Here is a 21,430-nt window from a genome sequence, read left to right as displayed (position 1 = left end):
AAACATCTCATTTATGAATTAACATTATTTTTATTTAAATTAAATGTTTCAAGGCAGTTAAAATGACTGTCTACGTCACTTCCTACTGTGTACAGTCAATCTTTAAAAAATATATTAAAAAAAAAAAAAAGAGTTCTGTGTTAATCAAAACACAAAGGGCTATAGGCCTCAGTTATTTTATGTCACTAATCATATTCAATATAGAATAAGACAACATGGATCCAAGAACAAGGTGTGTGCCTGCAATAAAGGACTACCTGTAGCTGTTGTTGAAGATGTGTGATCTCTGCAATTCTTTGTTCTCTAGTCTTGTTAGTGCTTTCAATTTCTTGCCTTTGGCCAGACAAGCGAAATCTAATATCCTGTAGCTTCCCCTCTAGCTGATGTTTTTTATCATTCTAAGAAAATAAAGAGACAACATTCAAGACACAAAATTTAAAAAGTGGCATACACCAACTCTTTCTACTTTATCAAGATTAGTCAATCTCATAAAGTCAGATAAATGAGGAAGGATATAACAAATGAGCAAGAACAGCTACCAAGAGAATTTAAAGACTCAAGAAGAAAGATGGGCATTTAGAACTAAAACTGTAAAAAAATGTTACACTGCAAGTATTTCACAAATCTGTTCCATATGGTTTAGGATATTAAGAAGGAAGTCAGTACTCAAGGAGATGAACACTGTGAAAAAGCAAAAAAAAAGAAAAAAAAAGTCTATTGCCCTGCTTATATAATTAAAAAAAATCAACAAAATGCAAACTAATAATGAGTACAGCACTTCAAATTTTTAAAACAAAAATACTTGCATAAATAAAAACAACTGTTTACACCAATATCAACTAAAACACAAAAAATGGCGATTTAGGGCTTTCTCTCCAAAAAAACTGGATTTTACAGTACATAACCAAGACTATGTATGATGCACAACTCTGGAATCAATTTTCTTTTGTATCACAATCTACTGGCTATTATTGTACCAAGTCTAGATGTCATATCCCATAGATATATGTATACCCTTTGGCACAAAGTGCCCCCTTTTTGGAAACATTTAATATCTTGCACCTAAACAATAGCTTGAAACAAGTACTGCAGTAGCACACAAACACACTATTATATATCACTCTGAAACAACAAGCTAACAATATGTAACTATATTGAAACAACAAGTAAACACTTTTTTAACAATGTATGTATAATTATGTATTCATTCAAACCTTAACTTTCAAATTTATTTTTCATGCCAGTCCTTGAAACAATTTTGGTTTACTATTAGACACACTGAAACCTTACATTTAGAATGCTTGATTGGAATTTGTGGGCTGCAATTCACATATGTTCTCCCAACTCCTGTTGCAGTTGCACCACAAAAGTTCATGGTGTTTTTATTTATTTACTGTTGTTGCTTTTTTCTTTAATTTCACAAGTGGAATGAACTGTGTACGTACATTAATTTCCATACTACTGTAGCTTCCTCTAGTGCTGGGTTACAGGGGTGGGGGCAATGCCTTTGTTGGCAGCCCTGGGCAAAGGGCAGAAAACAGTCAGCCCTGAGCACAGAGTTAGTCACACAGACACATACACTTAAACCAGTGTTTCTCAGCCACATTTGAGTCGCAGGTAGCAGTCACTGGGTCGCAAACACACAAGACTTGCTCACAGTATAATCCACCCAATCCAAAGGGATCAATCTGAGCTGTGCAAGATTTTTTTTATCCCACATTTAATGGCGCTTGTTTCATAAAAAAAACAATAAGAGTGCACTTCAATTCTATTTCCCATTTGAAATCGCTGTCATTTCTGACTTGGTCCCGGGACAACAGCAATTAAAATTGTAACAAAAAAATACTGCACAACACAGTCAATCACTTTGTTGGTTGTGTGGATAATATCATGAACAAGGCACTAGCTGAAATGCCTTTTGTCTCTCTCATGTGCTCACAACAAAGACATGAGCAACATGATTCACATGAAGATTCAAGTGGCACATATTCAGTACTCAAAGGTATGCTAAGAAACACTGTCTCAACTCTAAGTTGAAACTGAAAGAGTAAATTAACATAGAACAAATATGCAGCAGACAGTGTCTGGGTATGGAAATTGAACCCATAATGATTGAACTGTAAACATGCACGCTAAAATGCTTCAAAGTGGTGATAAAAGCAGTACTTACAAATCAAGAATACTATCGATCCTTCCTCAAATGCGTTGTACTCTATATAGTCAAAACTGTGATCAGAATCTGGCTTTGTGCATAATGATGAATAAAGATGAGCTGTCACAGAACCAATTTATTTCCTGTCTTTTATGTACAGCTGTGACATGTAATACAAACAACCAATCATTGACAACTATACATAATTGGCATAATTAGAATGGGTGAAAAGTCAGTGACCACACTGCCAAAACACAGGATTTTAGGGCTGTGAAGCAGCAATTCAAATCATTGTGCCACCAAGCTTCTTTTAATACCCTAAGTTCTTGTCTATAAGCCGGAGACCAAAAATCATACGAATTTTTAAAATAAAATCGTATCATAGATAAGCCGGACTCATGGATAAGCCGAACGTACTATAACCTATAACTAATAGAAGGGAGGGAGGTCAGTGGTCTCACTCGCGCCCATTTAATTTCTTTAAGGGGGGAGAGAGTGTGAGATATTGGCGTCTCTCTCACTCCCCGCATGGCGCGGTTGGAGCGGCCAGAGCGCGTTCTTTCTGCTCTGGGCGTCGCCGAGTCAACACGAGCGCGTAGCGGTCATTTAAATTGTGATTTTATATGTAAGCATATTTAAATATATATCGCGGATTTCTGCGGACAATGGGTCTTTTAATTTCTGGTACATGCTTCCTCAGTTGGTTTGCCCAGTTGATTTCATACAAGGGACGCTATTGGCAGATGGCTGAGAAGCTACCCGGCTTACTTTTCTGTCTCTCTTGCGCTGACTATCTGTGATCCTGACGTATGGGGATTGAGCAGGGGGGCTGTTTGCACACCTAGACGATACGGACGCTCGTCTAAAAATGCTGAAAGATTATCTTCACGTTGCTATCTTTTGTAAAGCTGATTCCTGAAAAGACATGCTGCACAGTGCTTCGCATACTTAAAAGCTCGAAGGGCACGTATTGATTTTTGACTGAAAAACAAACTCTCCCTCTCTCTCTCTTTGTCTGCTCCTGACGGAGGGGGTGTGAGCTGCCGCCTTCAACAGCTTTGTGCCGCGGTGCTTCGCATACTTAAAAGCCAAACAGCCCTATTGATTTGTTTGCTTCACTCCTTTGAAGAGGAAGATATGTTTGCATTCTTTTAATTGTGAGACAGAACTGTCATCTCTGTCTTGTCATGGAGCACAGTTTAAACTTTTGAAAAAGAGACAAATGTTTGTTTGCAGTGTTTGAATAACGTTCCTGTCTCTCTACAACCTCCTGTGTTTCTGCGCAAATCTGTGACCCAAGCATGACAATATAAAAATAACCATATAAACATATGGTTTCTACTTCGCGGATATTCTTATTTCGCGGGTGGCTCTGGAACGCAACCCCCGCGATGGATGTATAAGCCAGACTTATGTATAAGCCGATATTCTATTTTTTCATTTTCACAACTTTTTTCCTTAGATAAGCCGCGGCTTATAGACAAGAACTTAGGGTACTATAGACTGTATGTAAAGATAAGCTGAAGAAAAAAAAACAACCACTTTAATGTATAAAGCACCACAGCAATATCCAAATAAAATTTCAAAAGATTTCATACAGACAGGCGTAGAACAGGCCCATACAATTATTATCTGCCTAAATTGTGTGTAAAAGGGTTGTGCACTTTCATTACTTTGTGAGATAAATTATCTTTGATCACAAAATGAATAAATATGCATCTTACCTTTTCAACTTTTTGAACACAAAACGCAACTAGTGATGATTAGAATTTTCCTGTGGAACGCAAGTCTGATACATCATTCTAGTTTTATAAAAACAAAAATTTGGTTGCTTTATTTTGTCCTCTTTCAGCAGGGGAATGCAAAAACTAAAAAAAATGTGTGTGAATATTTCTCTAACAACAATACATGGAAATAGTTGTACACTTTAATACATATTTGCTGAGCTATACTGCAAGCTTTTGCTTACCAGTGCTTCCAATTCAAATTCCAAGGTTTTCTTCCTGGCTTTTAAAACCACAATATTTTCTTGTTCCCTATTTCTCTGGTTAAGTAGCTCTTGCCTTCGATTTCTCTCCCACTCAAGTTGCCGCTGTCTTTCAAGTTCTCGTTTTGCTGCCTATAAAAGTAAAACAACTCTTATGATAAAATGCATTTCAGAACTTCAAATTGTATAATTTTCAGCTTGGCTAAGCTACAGAGAAAGTTAAAATATTGGTGCTTTATAATTAAGACACAACAGAAAACTCATTATCATTATCAAACTGCAGAAATAACAGAGGAGACTTCCATAGGCTTATTTTGCAATTTAACCTCAAAATGCAAAAGACGCATACTATTCTATGAAAATTTCAGAGTCTCTTCCTCAGACCATGCTTAAAAGCCCTAGGAGAAAATACAGTTGACTTAAATACTACATATAATGTCAAGTAAACAGACTGTCCTAGCCAACCAGTGAACTCTTTGCTTAAAAAAACTAATCAGGTCAGAAATAAACGGAGGAAACTCAGATTTTAAAAAATTGAGATTGGCCTATGAAGACATGATCATAAGGATGGAGATTTGAAAATTAAGTAATGAGCTGTACACAAGGAAAAGGCTATCAGTTAAAATCACAAAAAAAACAATTCCTCTAAAGTGATGCACAAGAAATTTAACTTTTGAACTAAATTCAAATTTCATACCTCAAGTGTTATCCTTTGAAATAATTCACTGATTATTTAATCAGAGTTTTTCTTTATAATATAATGCTTCAAGTGAAACTCGTGACAAAAGTACGAGAAAAGAGAAACACTTATGGAAAAAAAATATATTTTTTAATTGTGTACTATGGGCTATTAGACATAAAAAGTAACTATTTCAAAAGAACTATTACACCGTCTCAGAAGGGAAAGTCATATGTGGAATAAAATATTTTATATCTTAACTGTACTATTTCATTTGTATTTAATTTTTTGTCTTTATATTTTATTTTGTGCTTTAACAGATAATATGAACTTTTTAAAAACTAATTTGGTATAGATTCTTACATTCTCCTGGCCTCAAAGGTTCAATTGTGTAGGATCTCAATGTAGGGGGTTTTACTTAAGGATTAAGCGGGGTAAGGGATGTTAAATATGGGTCGGTGGGGCAACGGCCTACAACAGGTAAACCAAACCTATTAAAGTCCCAATATCAAGTGATAGGTCCAGAGATCTGGAACTGCAGGGTAAACCTTAAGGACCTTAACATCACCATGTGATGCAGGGTTTACCAGCAACTGACATTACATTCTTGAATCCAGGTCATTGAGATGGACTAGGGTAAATGAGGACACAGAACAACAAGACTGAATAAAAAGATACAATGCACATATTCACCAATCAAGAGTGTTTCAAAACAAAGTGCAGGATGGACTTCAAAAAATAATTAATGAATAAAAAATCCATGACTAAGCAGTGTCTTTGTCAGGCATAGGGGCCTGTCAATGGTATCAATTCCTTCATCCTCCGGGAACTGCCTGCACTCTCGGCCACATGAGGCCGGGCAATGTCACGTACCAGGAGGAACCCAGGACCCAATGAACCAGAATAGGGTCTGACAATAGGTCCAAGGCAGTGGCGACTACTCTAAGACTACAAGGGAAGCTCAGCTTCCTCTACTATGTCAGAAAATAAATGCTCATATATGCACTGTCGTATTTATATTGGTTTTAATAAAAGTGCGCTAGAACGCGTTCAACTTCATGACTAGCTCGTTCAGAATCAGGTATTTATTGTAGATTGTTTGACGCGATTTTCTTGTCATACATTTCCGTGCAGCACAGCGCGTTAAACCCTCCTGAAGCCCAGCTTCACTGGAGCTCTATGGGCAAGCACAGAGGAGCTTTTTTCACTGCAGAAAAGCTGGACGGTAATTGGATAAATGCACCAAAATCGTCACTTCCAGGGAAGCTCAGCTTGTCTGGGAGTGAATGGAGCAGTGGGCGGACCAGGACGCTGGGCTGCTGCATGATGATTGGAGGAGCTGTTTAAAGGGTGGAAACCCCTTTTTTGATTGACAGCATGTCTTAAGTATACATTCAGCACTACAGAGATTCGAGTTCAGTCCCTTGCGGATTTGCAGGTGAAGTCATACGACAAACTGCTGCACTCTGTATTGTTTGCTGGTGATATAAACCATTTTTGTTTGTACAAATCATTCTCTAAATAATAAAAAAAAAAAACATATTACAGTGATCCCTCGCTATATCGCGCTTCGCGGCTTCACTCTATCGCGGATTTTATATGTAAGCATATTTAAATATATATCGCGGATTTTTGCGGACAATGGGTCTAATTTCTGGTACATGCTTCCTCAGTTGGTTTGCCCAGTTGATTTCATACAAGGGACGCTATTGGCAGATGGCTGAGAAGCTACCGAGCTTACCTCTCTCTGATCCTGACGCAGGGGGATTGAGCAGGGGGGCTGTTCGCACACCTAGACGATACGGACGCTCGTCTAAAAATGCTGAAAGATTATCTTCACGTTGGCTACCTTCAGTGCAGCTGCTTCGTGAAGTGACATGCTGCACGGTGCTTCGCATACTTAAAAGCACGAAGGGCACGTATTGATTTTTTTATCTGTCTCTCTCTCTCTCTCTGCTCCTGACGGAGGGGGTGTGAGCTGCCGCCTTCAACAGCTTTGTGCAGCGGTGCTTCGCATACTTAAAAGCCAAACAGACCTATTGATTTGTTTGCTCCTTTGAAGAGGAAGATATGTTTGCATTCTTTTAATTGTGAGACTGAACTGTCATCTCTGTCTTGTCATGGAGCACAGTTTAAACTTTTGAAAAAGAGACAAATGTTTGTTTGCAGTGTTTGAATAACGTTCCTGTCTCTCTACAACCTCCTGTGTTTCTGCGCAAATCTGTGACCCAAGCATGACAATATAAAAATAACCATATAAACATATGGTTTCTACTTCACGGATTTTCTTATTTCGCGGGTGGCTCTGGAATGCAACCCCTGCGATGGAGGAGGGATTACTGTATAGCGCTCTTGACTTTGCTCCTTGTTTCAGCATTATAAAGTTAGTTCGTTCATATAATTAAAGTAGCTTGTGGAAGGGGAATCTAGCCAGCTAACAAACTGTGCATAATGGCAGATGCAGACGGTGCTAATATTGTTGACCTGCTTTTGGCAAAACCATTTAGTAGTCTTCCTTACGAGGAGAGACTCAGAATTAAACGGCAGGGCAGACCAATGCCCAAGATTGATCTGGTGCAAAAATCAGGAAAAAAAAACAGGTCTTTTCAGCTCTCCTGGTATGACAAGGTGAACTGGCTGACTGGAAGTGCTGTGACAAAGAAAATGTACTGTTGGCCATGCCTCTTGACGAAACCTTCTCAGGGAATGGGATGTGTTTGGTCAAACGTGGGTTTTGGGGATCTGGGTAATATTGACAGGGCATACAAAAGGCATGAAAAGTGCAAAGAACATGTGAGTTCATGTGCAAAGTTAAGTTGTCTGGGCAGGGTCAGGGTTGAACATGCAATCAATGAAGGTCTTCGCATTCAGGTGGCAAAACATAATGAAACAGTAAAAAAAACCAGGGCCTTCCTAAACCATCTAATTGATGTGACTTCCTTGCTTGGCCGTCAGGATCTGGCATTCAGGGGGCATGATGAGAGTAGTGAATCAGCAAATAAGGGGAATTACAGGGAATTTACAGAAACATTAGCTAAATATGACTGTCTTGGCCACACAATTTCAGTCATCCGCTGTGTTTTCTGGTATGTCCCACTCAATCCAAAATGACTTGATCTCTGCTCTCGCAGCCACTGTTTCTGATCATATAAAAGGTGAAATTCAGACTGCTCCTTTTTTTGCATGGCAGGTGGATGAAGCAACTGACATATCTTGCCATGCCCAACTGTCTGTCATTGTTAGATATGTGGATAGTGCAGGTAAAATTCAAGAGTGCTTCATTGGATATTTGGATGTGTCAGGGGGTTGAGATGCTCAGTCTGTGTCTGAAGTTTTAAACGAGAACATGCAGGGCTACAGTTTTACAGAAAAACTTGTGGCACAAACCTATGATGGGGCTGCTGTCTTTGCTTCATCTCTCAATGGCCTACAGGCCAAAGTTAAAGTAATAGCCCCTAGTGCAGTGTTTGTGCATTGCTATGCACACAGACTGAACCTGGTGTTGTCCCAGGGTGCTAAATGCTTGCCTGAGTCAAGAATACTTTTTGCATCTCTCTCTGGGTTCACCACATTTTTTTCCAAGTCCACAAAAAGGATGTCTTTTCTTGAGTCTGCAGTGTCTTCAAGATTACCCAGAAACGCTCCTACTTGATAGAATTTCACATCACGGATAGTGAGCACTGTGGCGAACAATTATGATGGCCTCTTGCAGACTTTTGACAAGATTACCCAGGATGAGAGCATGGATGATGACACATTAGATGCTGCCAAAGGCTTCATAATGAAACTGGAGGATTTTGAGTTTGTGTTCATGTTGTACACATATGAACAAATATTCTCTGAGACAGATGTTGTCTTTGATATTGTCCAGCAAAGGGCTATGGATGTACTTTACTGCAAAAAAAGAATTGGGTCTCTCCTTGCTTTTGTCAAGGAGAAGAGGTCAGAGGAGACTTATCAAGCAGTTTATGCAAAAGCAGCAAATCTCACATCAGACCCTCGAGATGAACCTATTAGAAAGCGCCGTCTGTCACAATTACAGGATCCCCAGGACCGCTACAGAAATTTGTACGTGGCCATCCTAGACAATCTCATGGAGCAGATTTCTCAGCGTTTTTCAAATTTGGAAAGCATGAGCTTCTTAGAATTAGTCAATCCAGGGAAACTTGATGAAATGAGACAAGTGTTTCCAGAGGAGGCATTTGAAAGTGTGCTGAAAAGTTATGGCCATTTCTTTGACTCACGGAAACTGAGATCTGAACTTCAAGTACTATATTCAGATCATGACTTACAGGGGAGCAGGGGTAAGCTGTGTGATTTCTTGGTGTTTTTTAAAGACATGGAGTTGGATAGTGCAATGCCTCAGCTATACAAGCTGTTGTCGTTAGTGGCAACAATTGGCACTACATCAGCAGGTGTAGAGAGGAGCTTCTCCTGTTTAAAACGGGTCAAGTCATACACCCGCAACACGATGGGTCAAGATCGTTTGAGCAACCTTGCTCTCCTGGCCATTGAGAAGAAACTGGTTAAGTCCCTGGAAAAGACGGCCAATTGGTACGACAGGGTCACAGACCATTTTCTGCAAAAGGAACGGAGGGCAGAATTTACGTACAAATAACATAATGAATTTTATGATGAAGGCCTAATATGAGCTTCCCCTGTTTCAAAAGCTAGCAGCCGCCACTGGTCCAAGGATTTCATCCTGATACCTAATAGCAGTCAAGGTGCCATTGTCTAGCCTGTAGAGATCCGTGCGTCCATCCAAGGATATGCCTCCCCAGACCATCACTGACACACCACCAAACTGGTCATGCTGAACAATGTTACAGTCAGCATAACGTTCTCCACAGGTTCTCCAGACCCTTTCACGTCTGTAACATGTGATCAGGGTGAACCTGCTCTCATCTGTGAAAAGCACAGGACACCAGTGGTGGACCTGCCAGTTCTGGTATTCTATGGCAAATGCCAATCGAGCTCCACGGTGCTGGGCAGTGACCACAGGCCCACTAGAGGACGTCAGGCCCTCAGGCCACCCTTATGAAGTCTGTTTCTGATTGTTTGGTCAGAGACATTCACACCAGTGGCCTGTTGGAAGTCATTTTGAAGGGCTGTGGCAGTGCTCATCCTGTTCCTTCTTGCCCAAAGGAGCAGATACCAGTCCTGCTGATGGGTTAAGGACCTTCTACGGCCCTGTCCAACTCTCCTAGAGTAACTGCCTGTCTCCTGGAATCCTAATTTCAGAAAACTGCTCAGTGGAAAACAATCTCGATAATCACACTGACATGCAGTTTATCATTTGTAAGAAATGACTAGCGATAGCATATGTAATTCCAAGCAGTAACAGCCATCAACTCCTGGCAGAACTCATGACAGTGGGCAATCTCAAAACACAAGATATCAATTTTTCTGATTGCTGAATATATCAGTTAAAGTAAATGTACAGTTTATTTCCTGTGTAAAATCTAACTGCAGTGGGTGGCTAAATGATAAAACTACAAGGTTGAATTCTTCTCCAGGACTTCTGTTAAAAGAAACCTCTCGCTTCAGTATGCTTATAACCAGACAGAAACTGACAACATTGCATATCTTATCATTACACTGATCAGCAACAAAAGGTACTAGAAATCAGTATTGCTTGGTTTACTGTGACAGTAACATTTTTGTAATATTCATTATTTTAAACAGACACAGTAACTGTAAATTATTAACATGGTGCACAAATGGTAAACAACTTTAAGCACACTAAACCATTAAATGGAAAAATTCATAGCATTGTAAAGAAATGTTCTCAGAGTAGCAAAGATGTTATAATCCATGCATCAACAAAAAAATGGCATAATATGTTGTCACACTGATTCAAGACCTTAATTGCAGGCACTAGTAAATTGCCAAACTAAGGTATTTATAACAAATTAACCTACATTCTTTTCAGTCTGTTCTTGACTGCAACTGAATGCAATAGTTCTAACTACTCATTGGTTGTAGACATTATCATTTAACACTAGAATCCCTGAAGCCTACAAAAAAACTCGTAATCCCGGGCCACCTTAAATTTCTTTGCACCTCTTCTCATCAGCATCTGCTGTTTTGCAAATGTGTTGATCAACACCGGCAGCAGGTAGCCTGTTATTCCATTCCAGACGGAGCTGAACTTCTCCCAGCTCAAGTCTCTTTACCGTGATGTGAGGTGCTTGGAGTTGTATAGGGTAAATAATACAACTGCTTAAAATTATCAATGCAAAAAGTACAGTAATCAACAAGTCATATCTGGGTGATGTAAGGTTAAATTGTTAAAATTCCTACATTATTTGGCATATAAAGATAACATTTTTTTCCAGTCTAAATACTGACTGAATTTGAAGTGTGGGGGCAGATAATTGATCTTGGAAAAATTCTTTACAGAATAAGTCATTGACAAAAGATGAGACTTTGGTATTTATTCTCAGTTCTAGAAGGGAGAGCTGACTGATGGGTAATAAGGACCAATGAAATCCAGATTCAGATGCCAGCAGCAAAGAGCACTTGCACATGTGCACAAGTCAATGCTCATTTCTAACCAAAGCTATTACTATGAGGCTTTAAATAATATTTAATAAATATATAGGCAACTGCATGCTCATATGTACATTACACAGAAACGCAAGTGTCGTGAAAATCAAAAATCAAAATTACAAAAACAATTCTGTTTTCATTTATTTCAAGTGTTCAGAAACAAAAGTAAAAAAAAAAAAAAACAAAAAAAAACTGCTAACCTCCCTCCGTTCAATCTCTTTCCTTCTCTCCTCTTCCCGCTGTCTCTCCAACTCTCTCTGCTTTTCTAACTGCTTTTCCAACTCCAATTGTCGGCGACGCTCCTGCTCCAGTCGTTCTCGTTCACGCCGTTCTTGTTCTTGACGTTCCAGGGCTGCTAGTCGCTCCTGCTCCTTTCGCTGCTGTTCTAGCAAAGCTTGCCGTCTTTTTTCCAATTCTACATTGCCCCGTTCAAAGTTTTCTCGTTTTTTGTCCTCAAAAGTTACTACAACAAAAAGAAAAGCTCTTTCATCATGCAATTCATTAAATGAATGAATGAATGAATAAATAAATAAATAAATAAACCCTACATTTATTTTAAACAAGCAGGCAGGAACTCATTCCAGTATAACAGAATACAAAGAAAACCAGCAAACAATATAAAAAATGTTAAAATATCCATACACACATGAATTGTCATTTTTTTTAAAGTCACTAGTGATTTTAATTTGCTTTTAAAATATTTTAATTGGAAACATATGCACTAATACAAAGTAAACCAACAAGTATGCACACATATTGAAGTCTACGATAGAAGCAACCTACATTATTTGTGTTTTTATTATAATACTAGACATTAAGCCCGTTACAATAACGGGCACTTGAATAGTAGTGCATAAACATTAGTAGGAACAGTCTATATTAAATGGCAAAGGACCGTCTATTTTCTCTTACAGTAATACTGGCTTGTATGTGGCTGTAATATGCGTCACTGTATTGTGTGCCTTTAATTTTCTCTCACAGTAATACCAACAAGTATTTTAATCTGTGCTGGCGTGCAGCTGATTATTGTATGTATGGCGTCTCCCCAGCAACGGATTTTATGTGCGCGAAAATAAATCTACTTTTAAAAGTCATCCTATTGTAATATCATGTAATATCATGACAATTCGTATATTTAGGAAAACATTTTACACTTTACCGGGCCAAGTTTGTTAATCGCAAATCTGACATCCTCAGAGTGAACACTTGTACAACAACAAACACTAATCCCACCTCTTTGGGGAAGCTGGTCTCCGCGTCTCAGTACCCGATTGGATTTTTCGTGCGTTATGTTTTAGGTCTTACCTCATTTACCAAAATCCGATTGGATCGGCCGCGCGATATTTTATAGGTCCCACCCTCTCTGTCTTGTGTGACGCATCAGGAGTACTTTGAAGCATTGCACCGTGCCCCACGCATGCGCACTTCACCAGAAGACACACACACACACGGACACATGGACGCACACAGGGATTTTATTAAAGAGGATGGGGCTCTGCCCCCTGCTCGCTTTGCTCACCAACCACCGTGGGGGTGCTATGCATTAGCAACTTCACAGCTCTGCCGCTCACGTATGGGGATGCGGATGTACAGTTTAAACAGATTGTTATTTTCATGGGAACTGTTACATATGCATAATAGACCTATTTTATATTACAGTGAGTAATTAACCATAGTAAAAAATAGTAAAACATAATAAATTGAAAGGAAATTATGTTTCATGATGCATTAGAGGTATTTGTTGTGTTCTATGTTTTCATTCTGTTTGGCTTTACAATTAACACGCAAATACTGTTTAAACTTAATTTTTACTGTAAAACTTCAGTAAAAACAATATTTGGAATTAACTTTTTGTCAATATCGCTATGAATTTTGATTCTGTGCCCGTGAGTAAATATCGTTTCTTTCTCTTTAATTAATAAACCGACTTTTTCAAATGTTTGTCCCTGTGATTTGTTAATTGTCATAGCAAAAGCTATTCCCATCGCGAAACTGTAAACCAATTTTGAATACAACTACTAATCTTGTCCTATTGCACAGCCCATCACTCATACATAAATTACGCAATAACATTACAATACATCCTTCTTTCAACAGTAATTCATCCAGTTGAAGACAATATGGTGTTAATGGTTGTAGATATTCTACGGGATATTGTAAATTGATGTTTTCATCTTCCGCACAATCACCACCAACTGTTTCAGCATAGTCTATTGATACGCATTTACCAATTTGCCGTGTAACCGATTGACAATTTTCACGTTAATTTGTTTGACTTCATTGTTTCTCAGTGCTAGGATTGCCTGTGTACTCAGTTCTTCTGTTGATAACCCTTCAGGATGAAATTCTTCAATAAGATTTGGACATAAGATGTCTTCTTTTATTGGGAACTTAAAGTGAGGAAAATGCAAAAATGTATAAGAGTGGAGAGCGTAGGAACTGTGTCTGACAAAAGCATTCACACGAATGAGAGGTGAGAGGACCATGGGCTATTAACCGTAAATGGTTGAGAGGAGGACGGGACTTGAAAAAATCTCTTGCCAATATTACTTAGATAAACACATTTCAATAGTGCTTCAGGGTTGAGGCTTTAAAAATTGAAAAAATGTGCAGAATATTCAAATGCTTTATCATTTTTTTTTTAAGTTTAACTTTATCAGGGTCTACGTAGACACTTGCACAGGAATTAAGGTATTTCAGTAATCTGTTATTAATAGTACATTTTTATACTCTGACATTCTTATGAATAGACACAGTAGCAGAAGTGTTGGCACGGCTCTTTTTAAGTTCCTTACAGCAAGTTTTGACTGCCAGTCCAGCCAAAGCAGTGTGTAGAGTTTTTCTAAACAGGTTTATTTCTGTTTTGTGAGGTTTTCAAGCTCAATAACCACACTTAATTTAAGGCACATTTGCAGGAATTTGACTTCTGGAAAGAGAATGAATTTTGTAAAATACTAGAATGTGAAGATCTTATTAACCTCCTTAGCGTTACTCAGGCTGTGAAAAGCGTGCTAAAAGTATTAACCCCAAGTGTCACATGAGCAACTGTGCAGCTGCGTCTTGAGTAAGCGTTAGAACCAAGAATCACTCAGATTGTAAAAGTGCTGTCAGTGCAAGTCCCGAACATTACTCAGGCAACATAGGCAGGTCTTGCGTAAGTGTTCCATCTGAGCATCACATGTCATCTTGGTGCATCTTCTCCTCTCACCTGCAAGTGTGATCACTAACCCCCACAGTAATGAAGGAATCTTGTTTTTCAGCAGCTCAGGAGTTGCATGCCCTTGCTAGTGATGCAAACAGTTATGTCATCAGTAGTGATGAGGAAGTGAATCTGTCCTCAGGTGGTAAAACTGAAACGGATGGAGAGCTTGAAAACGATTCTGATGAATCCAAAAGTGACCCCCGTGTCTGTCTGTTGACCCGCTTCAAATAAACCAGTGCCACCTCACTTTGATTTTGTGGGGCAGTCACAAATAAAAGTGGACAATGACAGATCCACTCACTTATGTGATACTATTCCTGGATGATGATGTGATCGATAGAATTGTTGTTAAGTTGAATTGTTATGCTGAACAGCGTCTGGCAAATAACCGTACACCTAAGCAGTTTTCCCATTCAAAAAGATGGGAACCAGTAACAGCTGATGATATCTGGGCCTTTGTAGGCTTATTGATATAGCAAGGAATTGTAGCAAAACCTAAGCAACGATGGTACTGGTCCAAGAACAAAATTTTGGCAATACCATTCTTTGGAGAAATTACGCCCGAGTGTAGATTTTTACTCATTATGAAATATCTGCAATTTACCAACAATGAAGACTTGGATGAGAATACCCATCCAGTCCTCAAACTGAAGGAAATTTCGGAGATATACCAGGCCATTGTAGCAAAATTTCAGAGCGTTTACATTCTGGACCGTGATGTCAGAATCAATGAAAGTCTCATGGCTTATAAAGGCAGACTGTCATGGATACAGTACATCGAGTCAAAAACAGCAAGATTTGGCATAAAGTTTTACAAGTGTTGTGAATCTAAATGGGATACATTTGCACCAGGTAAGGGACAATGTTTGATCAGAAATACAATCAGTACTGCATTACTAAATCATCGGTGCGGACTTTGACAGATGCTCTGCTTTACTGTGTAACCAGTAACCAATTTTTATACTTCACCAGATCTATTTGACAACTTGCTTCAAAGAAAGACTGAAGCATATGGAAACAGTGCGTCCCAACCGTCGTGGCATGCCTGAAGACTCTGGCACAGCTAAAATACAGCGAGGTGCGTTAATAGCTTGGCAAAAGGATAAAGTGCTTACACTGAAATGGAAAGACAAGAAAGATGTTTGTCTTTTTAGCACTGTACATAATGCAGCGATGGTCACTGTACAGGCAAAAGGCAACAATCAGGTTACAAAGCCTTGTGCTGTGGTTGAATACAATAGCACAATGGGCGGCATAGATTGTGCGGATCAAGGATTGACTTTCTACTGTGTTATGCAGAGGCAACAAAAGAAATACTACAAAAAGATATTTTGTCATCTGGTGGAACAGTGCATTTGAAATGCATTCGTGTTATACAAACAAAAAGCTAGTGAAACTGTGTCTCATGCAAACTTTACATGCCAGCTTGTAGAACAAATCATTGGCGAACATCAATCGCCCATACTACGGCTAGAGAGACGTGATTGACCCAGCACATCACGGATCAATTCAGAGCATCTTATTAGTAGACCTCTTATTGAATATACCCCTCCAACAGAAAAAAAAAACAGAATCCAACTCGTACCTGTGCAGTGTGCTGTTCAAAAACTGATAAATCTGGAAAACAAATCCGAAAAGAACACGCTATTATTGTCTCGACTGTGACGCTGGATTGTCTGTTTCACCGTGCTTTAAGATATACTGTTTTGGCATCATTAGTAGTATTACCATTATTGTTGGTTTTGTTATTATTGTTCATTTCATGCTATTTTTATTCACTACTACTATTATTTGTATAATTATTATACTTTTGAGATTTAATAAAAATGTAATTTTTCATGCCCCAAAAAAAAAACAAAAACACACCAGAACGCATTTTATGTTGTTTTTTAATAAAATGCAACGCTTAAGAGGTTAAATATAAAACACTAACGTCAGAAACAAGTTACACAAAAAATAAGGCAGGGCAAAATGAGGCAACCATGTACAAATCAAGACACTCAAATGAATTTTTGAAATGTCTGATTTAAAAAAAAAAAAAAAAAAAACCTTGGGAGGAAAATTTCTCTAGTTGGTTTTGAAGGAAAGTTGATCAGCATCCCCAAATTTAATACACTAATATTAAATACATGCAGACATGTGACATTAAAATATTATTAAATCTGTCCCCAAGGTTGCCTCCTTTGAAAAAAATCAAAATCGATGGGAGGATGGCTCACAGAAACCTCCTAACATCTTCAAAATATTATTTGACAGCAAACCTGCAACTATCTTAACTCAAAGTACACTATTTTCCTCATTGTACCAATTTTCTACAAAAAACATTCATTAGTATTTATGGTAGATTTAAACAAACCAGACTATTTGTCCTATTTTTCTGGTCTTCCTAGCTAACATAAACAGAATGTTTTAAGGGGACCTTTTTTGCATTTGCTCATTACAGCTCCACACCCCCAGCACATGAGCTATATTTGCTTACACACAAAACAAATGAACACATGTAACAATGTTTTCACATCTCACTCTTACTCTTTCCTCCTATTTCACCCATACTGTACAGCGTTATAATATTTCTTCTGTCAATTAACTTAGATTTAATAGCTTGGGTTGGTGGCAGAATTGGCACTCCAGCCACCATAAAAAAACCTCACATTGGTTCCATTCCATCTGAACTAGTGTGGTGCTGAGGAGTCACCCATTGCATGGCTGCACTCAGGTCCTAATCTGGGATCCCGAGTTGGTTTGTCATGTGGTGGGTGCGTCAATGTGCTGTATCAACATGTGCTCCTAATATCTCTATCTTTCTCTCTCTCCCTTTCTCTCTCTCAATAGCTCCAGAATTGACTCAGACATAAGCTGTGATACAATTGGAAATGTTTTCAATCATGATATTAATAAGCAAAATTACTTAAAACGTTACTTTTTACAAAGAGACAATGACCATCAGCATTATGCAACTTTATTTTATTGTTAATCTGCTGGTCTGATCTGAAACACTACTTCTAACATATTAGATCTGCTATTATGGTTCAGGCATACTGAAACAAAAATCAATAAAACAGTAATATTAAGGCTTAGCCTAAAAAATAATATTTTACACTGTTTCATAGAGTATTTTAACAGCAAAAAAAAAAAATAAGGAGCACTCAAGGGAGGTTGTCTATCACTGTTGAAATGCTCAATGTCAAAACAAACTAAAAGTGGAACTTCCCCTTTGTAAGTCTTGTATCATTCACCATGTATGCGTGCAAGTGAAATGCCTGCATAAATCATTACTTCTTTTTGGAATTTAAGCAAAGATCAAACAACAATCAAATTATCTTAAAAAAAAGAAAAAAAAAAAAGTTACTAATTTTTGCATAACTTCAGTCCTAAAAATTTTTTTTTAATAAGATCAGAATACAATTTTTATGAAAAACTTACAACATGAACTTAATATGCAATATAAGTACATAAACATCTATAAAGAGATTACACATACATGTAGCAGGTAAACATAATGCTCAATCTGTTCCACTCAGGCATTTATGCTACTTCACATAATGCCGAGTGAAAAATCAATTTAATTCTAAGAATTCTCTCTTGACTTTGCCTTTTGGTATCATCTATGATCAGTATTTCTGTACAGCATTAGCAAATAATTTACAAATATTTGGTATCTGGTAAACTGTATTAATCCTAGAGTGGAAACTGTCTTTTTGCATGACCTTTGGAGGTCAGAGCGCATGGTCAGGTATTGTACAGCACCTCTGGGCATTGTAGTATCCCTTTTGGCAGTAATAACAGTACTTTTCTAGACCCTCTTCATATTAAATAAACGCTAGAAAATTATGAGGCTGATTTGCAGCATTCACAGTATTTTGAAATCATATTTAATTTAATAAATATGATAATAATTTATCATATACTAACACATTCAAGTATGACAGAGAAGAATTATGTGCCAACATATACATATTAAGTTAATTACAAGCAAATAAATGTAGAATTCAAGGTTAACTTACAAACATAAGTCAAACATAAAATCTCATTGCTTGTAAACATTCTGCTTACAAGAACAGTTTTTTAGGTGTACTGAACTTGGATTTTTTTTTTCTTTCATGTCTCCCATTTAGACTGAGCAAGTTATGTCAAAATCTTTACCTGGTAACTTCTTCTCAGGTTGCTGTGGCTCCTCCTCAGCAGGTTCTTCAGGTACCCTTTGGTCAACTAAATGTAAGCTGGCAGTAGAAATCCCACTGCTGGAACGAACTCTTCTGGGGAAAAAAAGATGAAATTAATTTTTTTAATAGGTGCTGCTGGGGAAAAATTCTTCATCAATTAGCAACGAGTTATACTTGTGGACCACCAGGGCACGTACAGCCGCCCTAATCCGACACAGACAGGCAGACACAGAGAGCGCTTTCCTCTGTGCCCCACAGCACACTCCTTCCCTCTTCTTTCTCTTCCTCTTTGTCCTTCCCCTCCACTCCTCCAGGCAAGCTTTGTCCACCTCCTCCCGACTCTGGCTCTTGGAGTATTGGCTGCGGACTCCTTTTATATAAGGCACCTGGAAGTGCTCCAGGTGCTCATTGACTGGCGTCTGGCAGCACTTCTGGGTCTGGCAGAAGCGCTGCAATCCAGGGCTCTAACAATGTCCAAATACCCTTTGGCGGTGGCCACGGGCCCCAGCAGGGTGGAGCTTCCAATCTCCAAACCCGTGGCCTTACAGTAAGTCAGGGTGGCTGCCCTCTTGTGTTCTGGGGGAAGATAATGCCCTGAACACAGTATCTCCCCCGGTCCTTCCATTATATGGGCGTTCTGGCCAGACAAGAGTTCAATCTGTCCGTCACAATACATATACACACACACACACACATTTTATATACTATGTACTACATGAATTAATTTTAGGTCCATCATTATTCTCAAATGACATATTTCAGTTAGGCCATATTATTTGAAAACTCAAAATGAATTACAACAGCTATGCAGGTAAAACCCAGCTTTACATCTCTATAGCAAACAGTAACACTGAGATTCTGAGTCATCTGATCAAATATCTTACCTGCATTACAGAGTGGATGAGTAGTAATCAAAAAGTTGTTTTTTTTCTGGCAGAAATTTAAAAAGTGAGAGTCTCAGAAACATAGTTGATCAGCTGGCTTCACAAACTAAGCCGGAACTAAAGACTTGTATCAAAATTTCAAATCACATATTAACCACAACAATAAGAAATTGTGCGAAAAGATAGACCTCTTACAACTTTTATTTGACTAGATCGATGTAATGCACTCCTAATGGAACTATATCTTGTTTAAACAACTTTACAGCCTTTATAAAAAATAATTCAATATAAAGTAGTAAAGAAGGTATTAGAGCTAATCAGTGAAATTACTAGAATAGATGTACAAGTGAGGCACTTCATAGGAAAAGACAGGCTCTGCATTCAGAACTCAACCTCTTAACAACTAAAGAAACTGAACAACTCATTTTTAAAACAAGACATCAATACTATGAACATGGAGAGAAAGCTAATAAGATCTTATGCTCATAAAATCCATAAGCAGATGTTCGCAATGTAATCCCAGCAATCACCAACACAGACAGAGACAAAATCAGTGTAAAAATCATCTTATATTCTACTGGGTTTAAAGAAGACAAGATACAATCTAATGCATTTCCGGATGCATTACAGATACCACAAATAGATACTCTCAGTGCAGAGGAATTGGATAAATCTCTGGCACTATCAGAATTACTAGATGGTATAAACTCACTTCAGAGTGGGAAAGCAGCAGGCCCTGATGGCTACCCTGCCAAATTTTATAAAAAAAAAAATTCCCAACTCGGCTTGCTCCCATTTTATTAGCAATATTTACAGAAGACAGAGACAATAAAATTCTACCTCAAACTTTTTGCCAAACATTAATTAGTCTTTCCTAAACAAAATAAGGACTCATCATACAGACCAATTTCACTTCTGAATAATGATGTTAAGATATTCTCCAAAGTCCTAGCTAAAAGGATCGAGAAAGTGCTTCCATCGGTAATATCACAAGACCAAACTGGATTTATTAAAGGCAGACACACTTAGCCTCCAATCTTCGACATCTGTTTAATGTAATATATTCACCCACAAAGTCTAACACCCCGGAGATGATATCGCTTGATGCAGAAACAGTATTTCATGATTGAATGGAACTACCTTTTCACTACATTGGAGAAATTTGGGTTTGGCTCAAACATTTGTGCCTGGATCAAACTACTGTATACCAGTCCAGAAGCTTCAGTTTGTATTAATATTAATTCAGACTACTTTAAACTAGAACGTGGTACCAGACAAGGATGCCCCTTGTCACCACTGCTTTTTGCAATCACTATTGAGCCACTGGCAGTTCACTGTCGAAATGCTTATGAGATAAAGAGGATTATCAGAGAAGGACTTGAATAGAAAATTTCTCTATATGCAGATGATATGGTACTATATATCAGATACACAAAATACTGTGTCCGCAGTCCTAACAGCACTAACAGAATTTCAAAAGATTTCTGGTCTCAGAATTAATTTGAATAAAAGTGTGCTCTTTCCAGTGAATTCTCAAGCACACAATATTAGACTGGACACTTTCCCTTTTATCATCGCAGATCACTTTAAATACCTGTAGGGCAAACGTCACAAGTAAACATAAAGCTCTTTAGCAACAAAATGTTCCCATTTGTATGGGAAAAAATTAAGCAAGACTTGCACAGATGGTCTATTCTTCATCTCACTTTAGCTGTAAGAATTAACATTGTCAAGATGAATATCCTAAGCTTCTTTTTTATTTCAAAACATTCCAACATACATCAAAATCATTTTTTAAGAAATTAGATTCA

General features: G+C 38.1%; 1 protein-coding gene across 4 annotated transcripts in view; it reads right to left on the bottom strand.

Annotated features, from left to right (window-relative positions):
• Positions 1–21,430, bottom strand: part of itsn1 (intersectin 1 (SH3 domain protein)) — a 282,819-nt gene that overhangs the window by 140,740 nt on the left and 120,649 nt on the right. For 3 of the 4 annotated variants that reach the window (XM_028800700.2, XM_028800703.2, XM_028800702.2), the window contains 4 exons: positions 18,716–18,828; positions 11,571–11,833; positions 4,122–4,271; positions 258–398 (listed from right to left, as the gene is read on the bottom strand). In XM_028800700.2, the coding sequence (XP_028656533.2) occupies positions 258–398; positions 4,122–4,271; positions 11,571–11,833; positions 18,716–18,828 (667 nt within the window). The remainder of the gene's footprint in view (positions 1–257; positions 399–4,121; positions 4,272–11,570; positions 11,834–18,715; positions 18,829–21,430) is intronic. The other variant, XM_028800701.2, reaches the window with a different exon arrangement.

The sequence above is a fragment of the Erpetoichthys calabaricus genome, chromosome 4, assembly GCF_900747795.2.
Source record: "Erpetoichthys calabaricus chromosome 4, fErpCal1.3, whole genome shotgun sequence".
NCBI classification, from domain to species: domain Eukaryota; kingdom Metazoa; phylum Chordata; class Cladistia; order Polypteriformes; family Polypteridae; genus Erpetoichthys; species Erpetoichthys calabaricus.
Note: the sequence above shows the minus strand (reverse complement) of the source record. Positions and strands in the feature narration are given on the sequence as shown.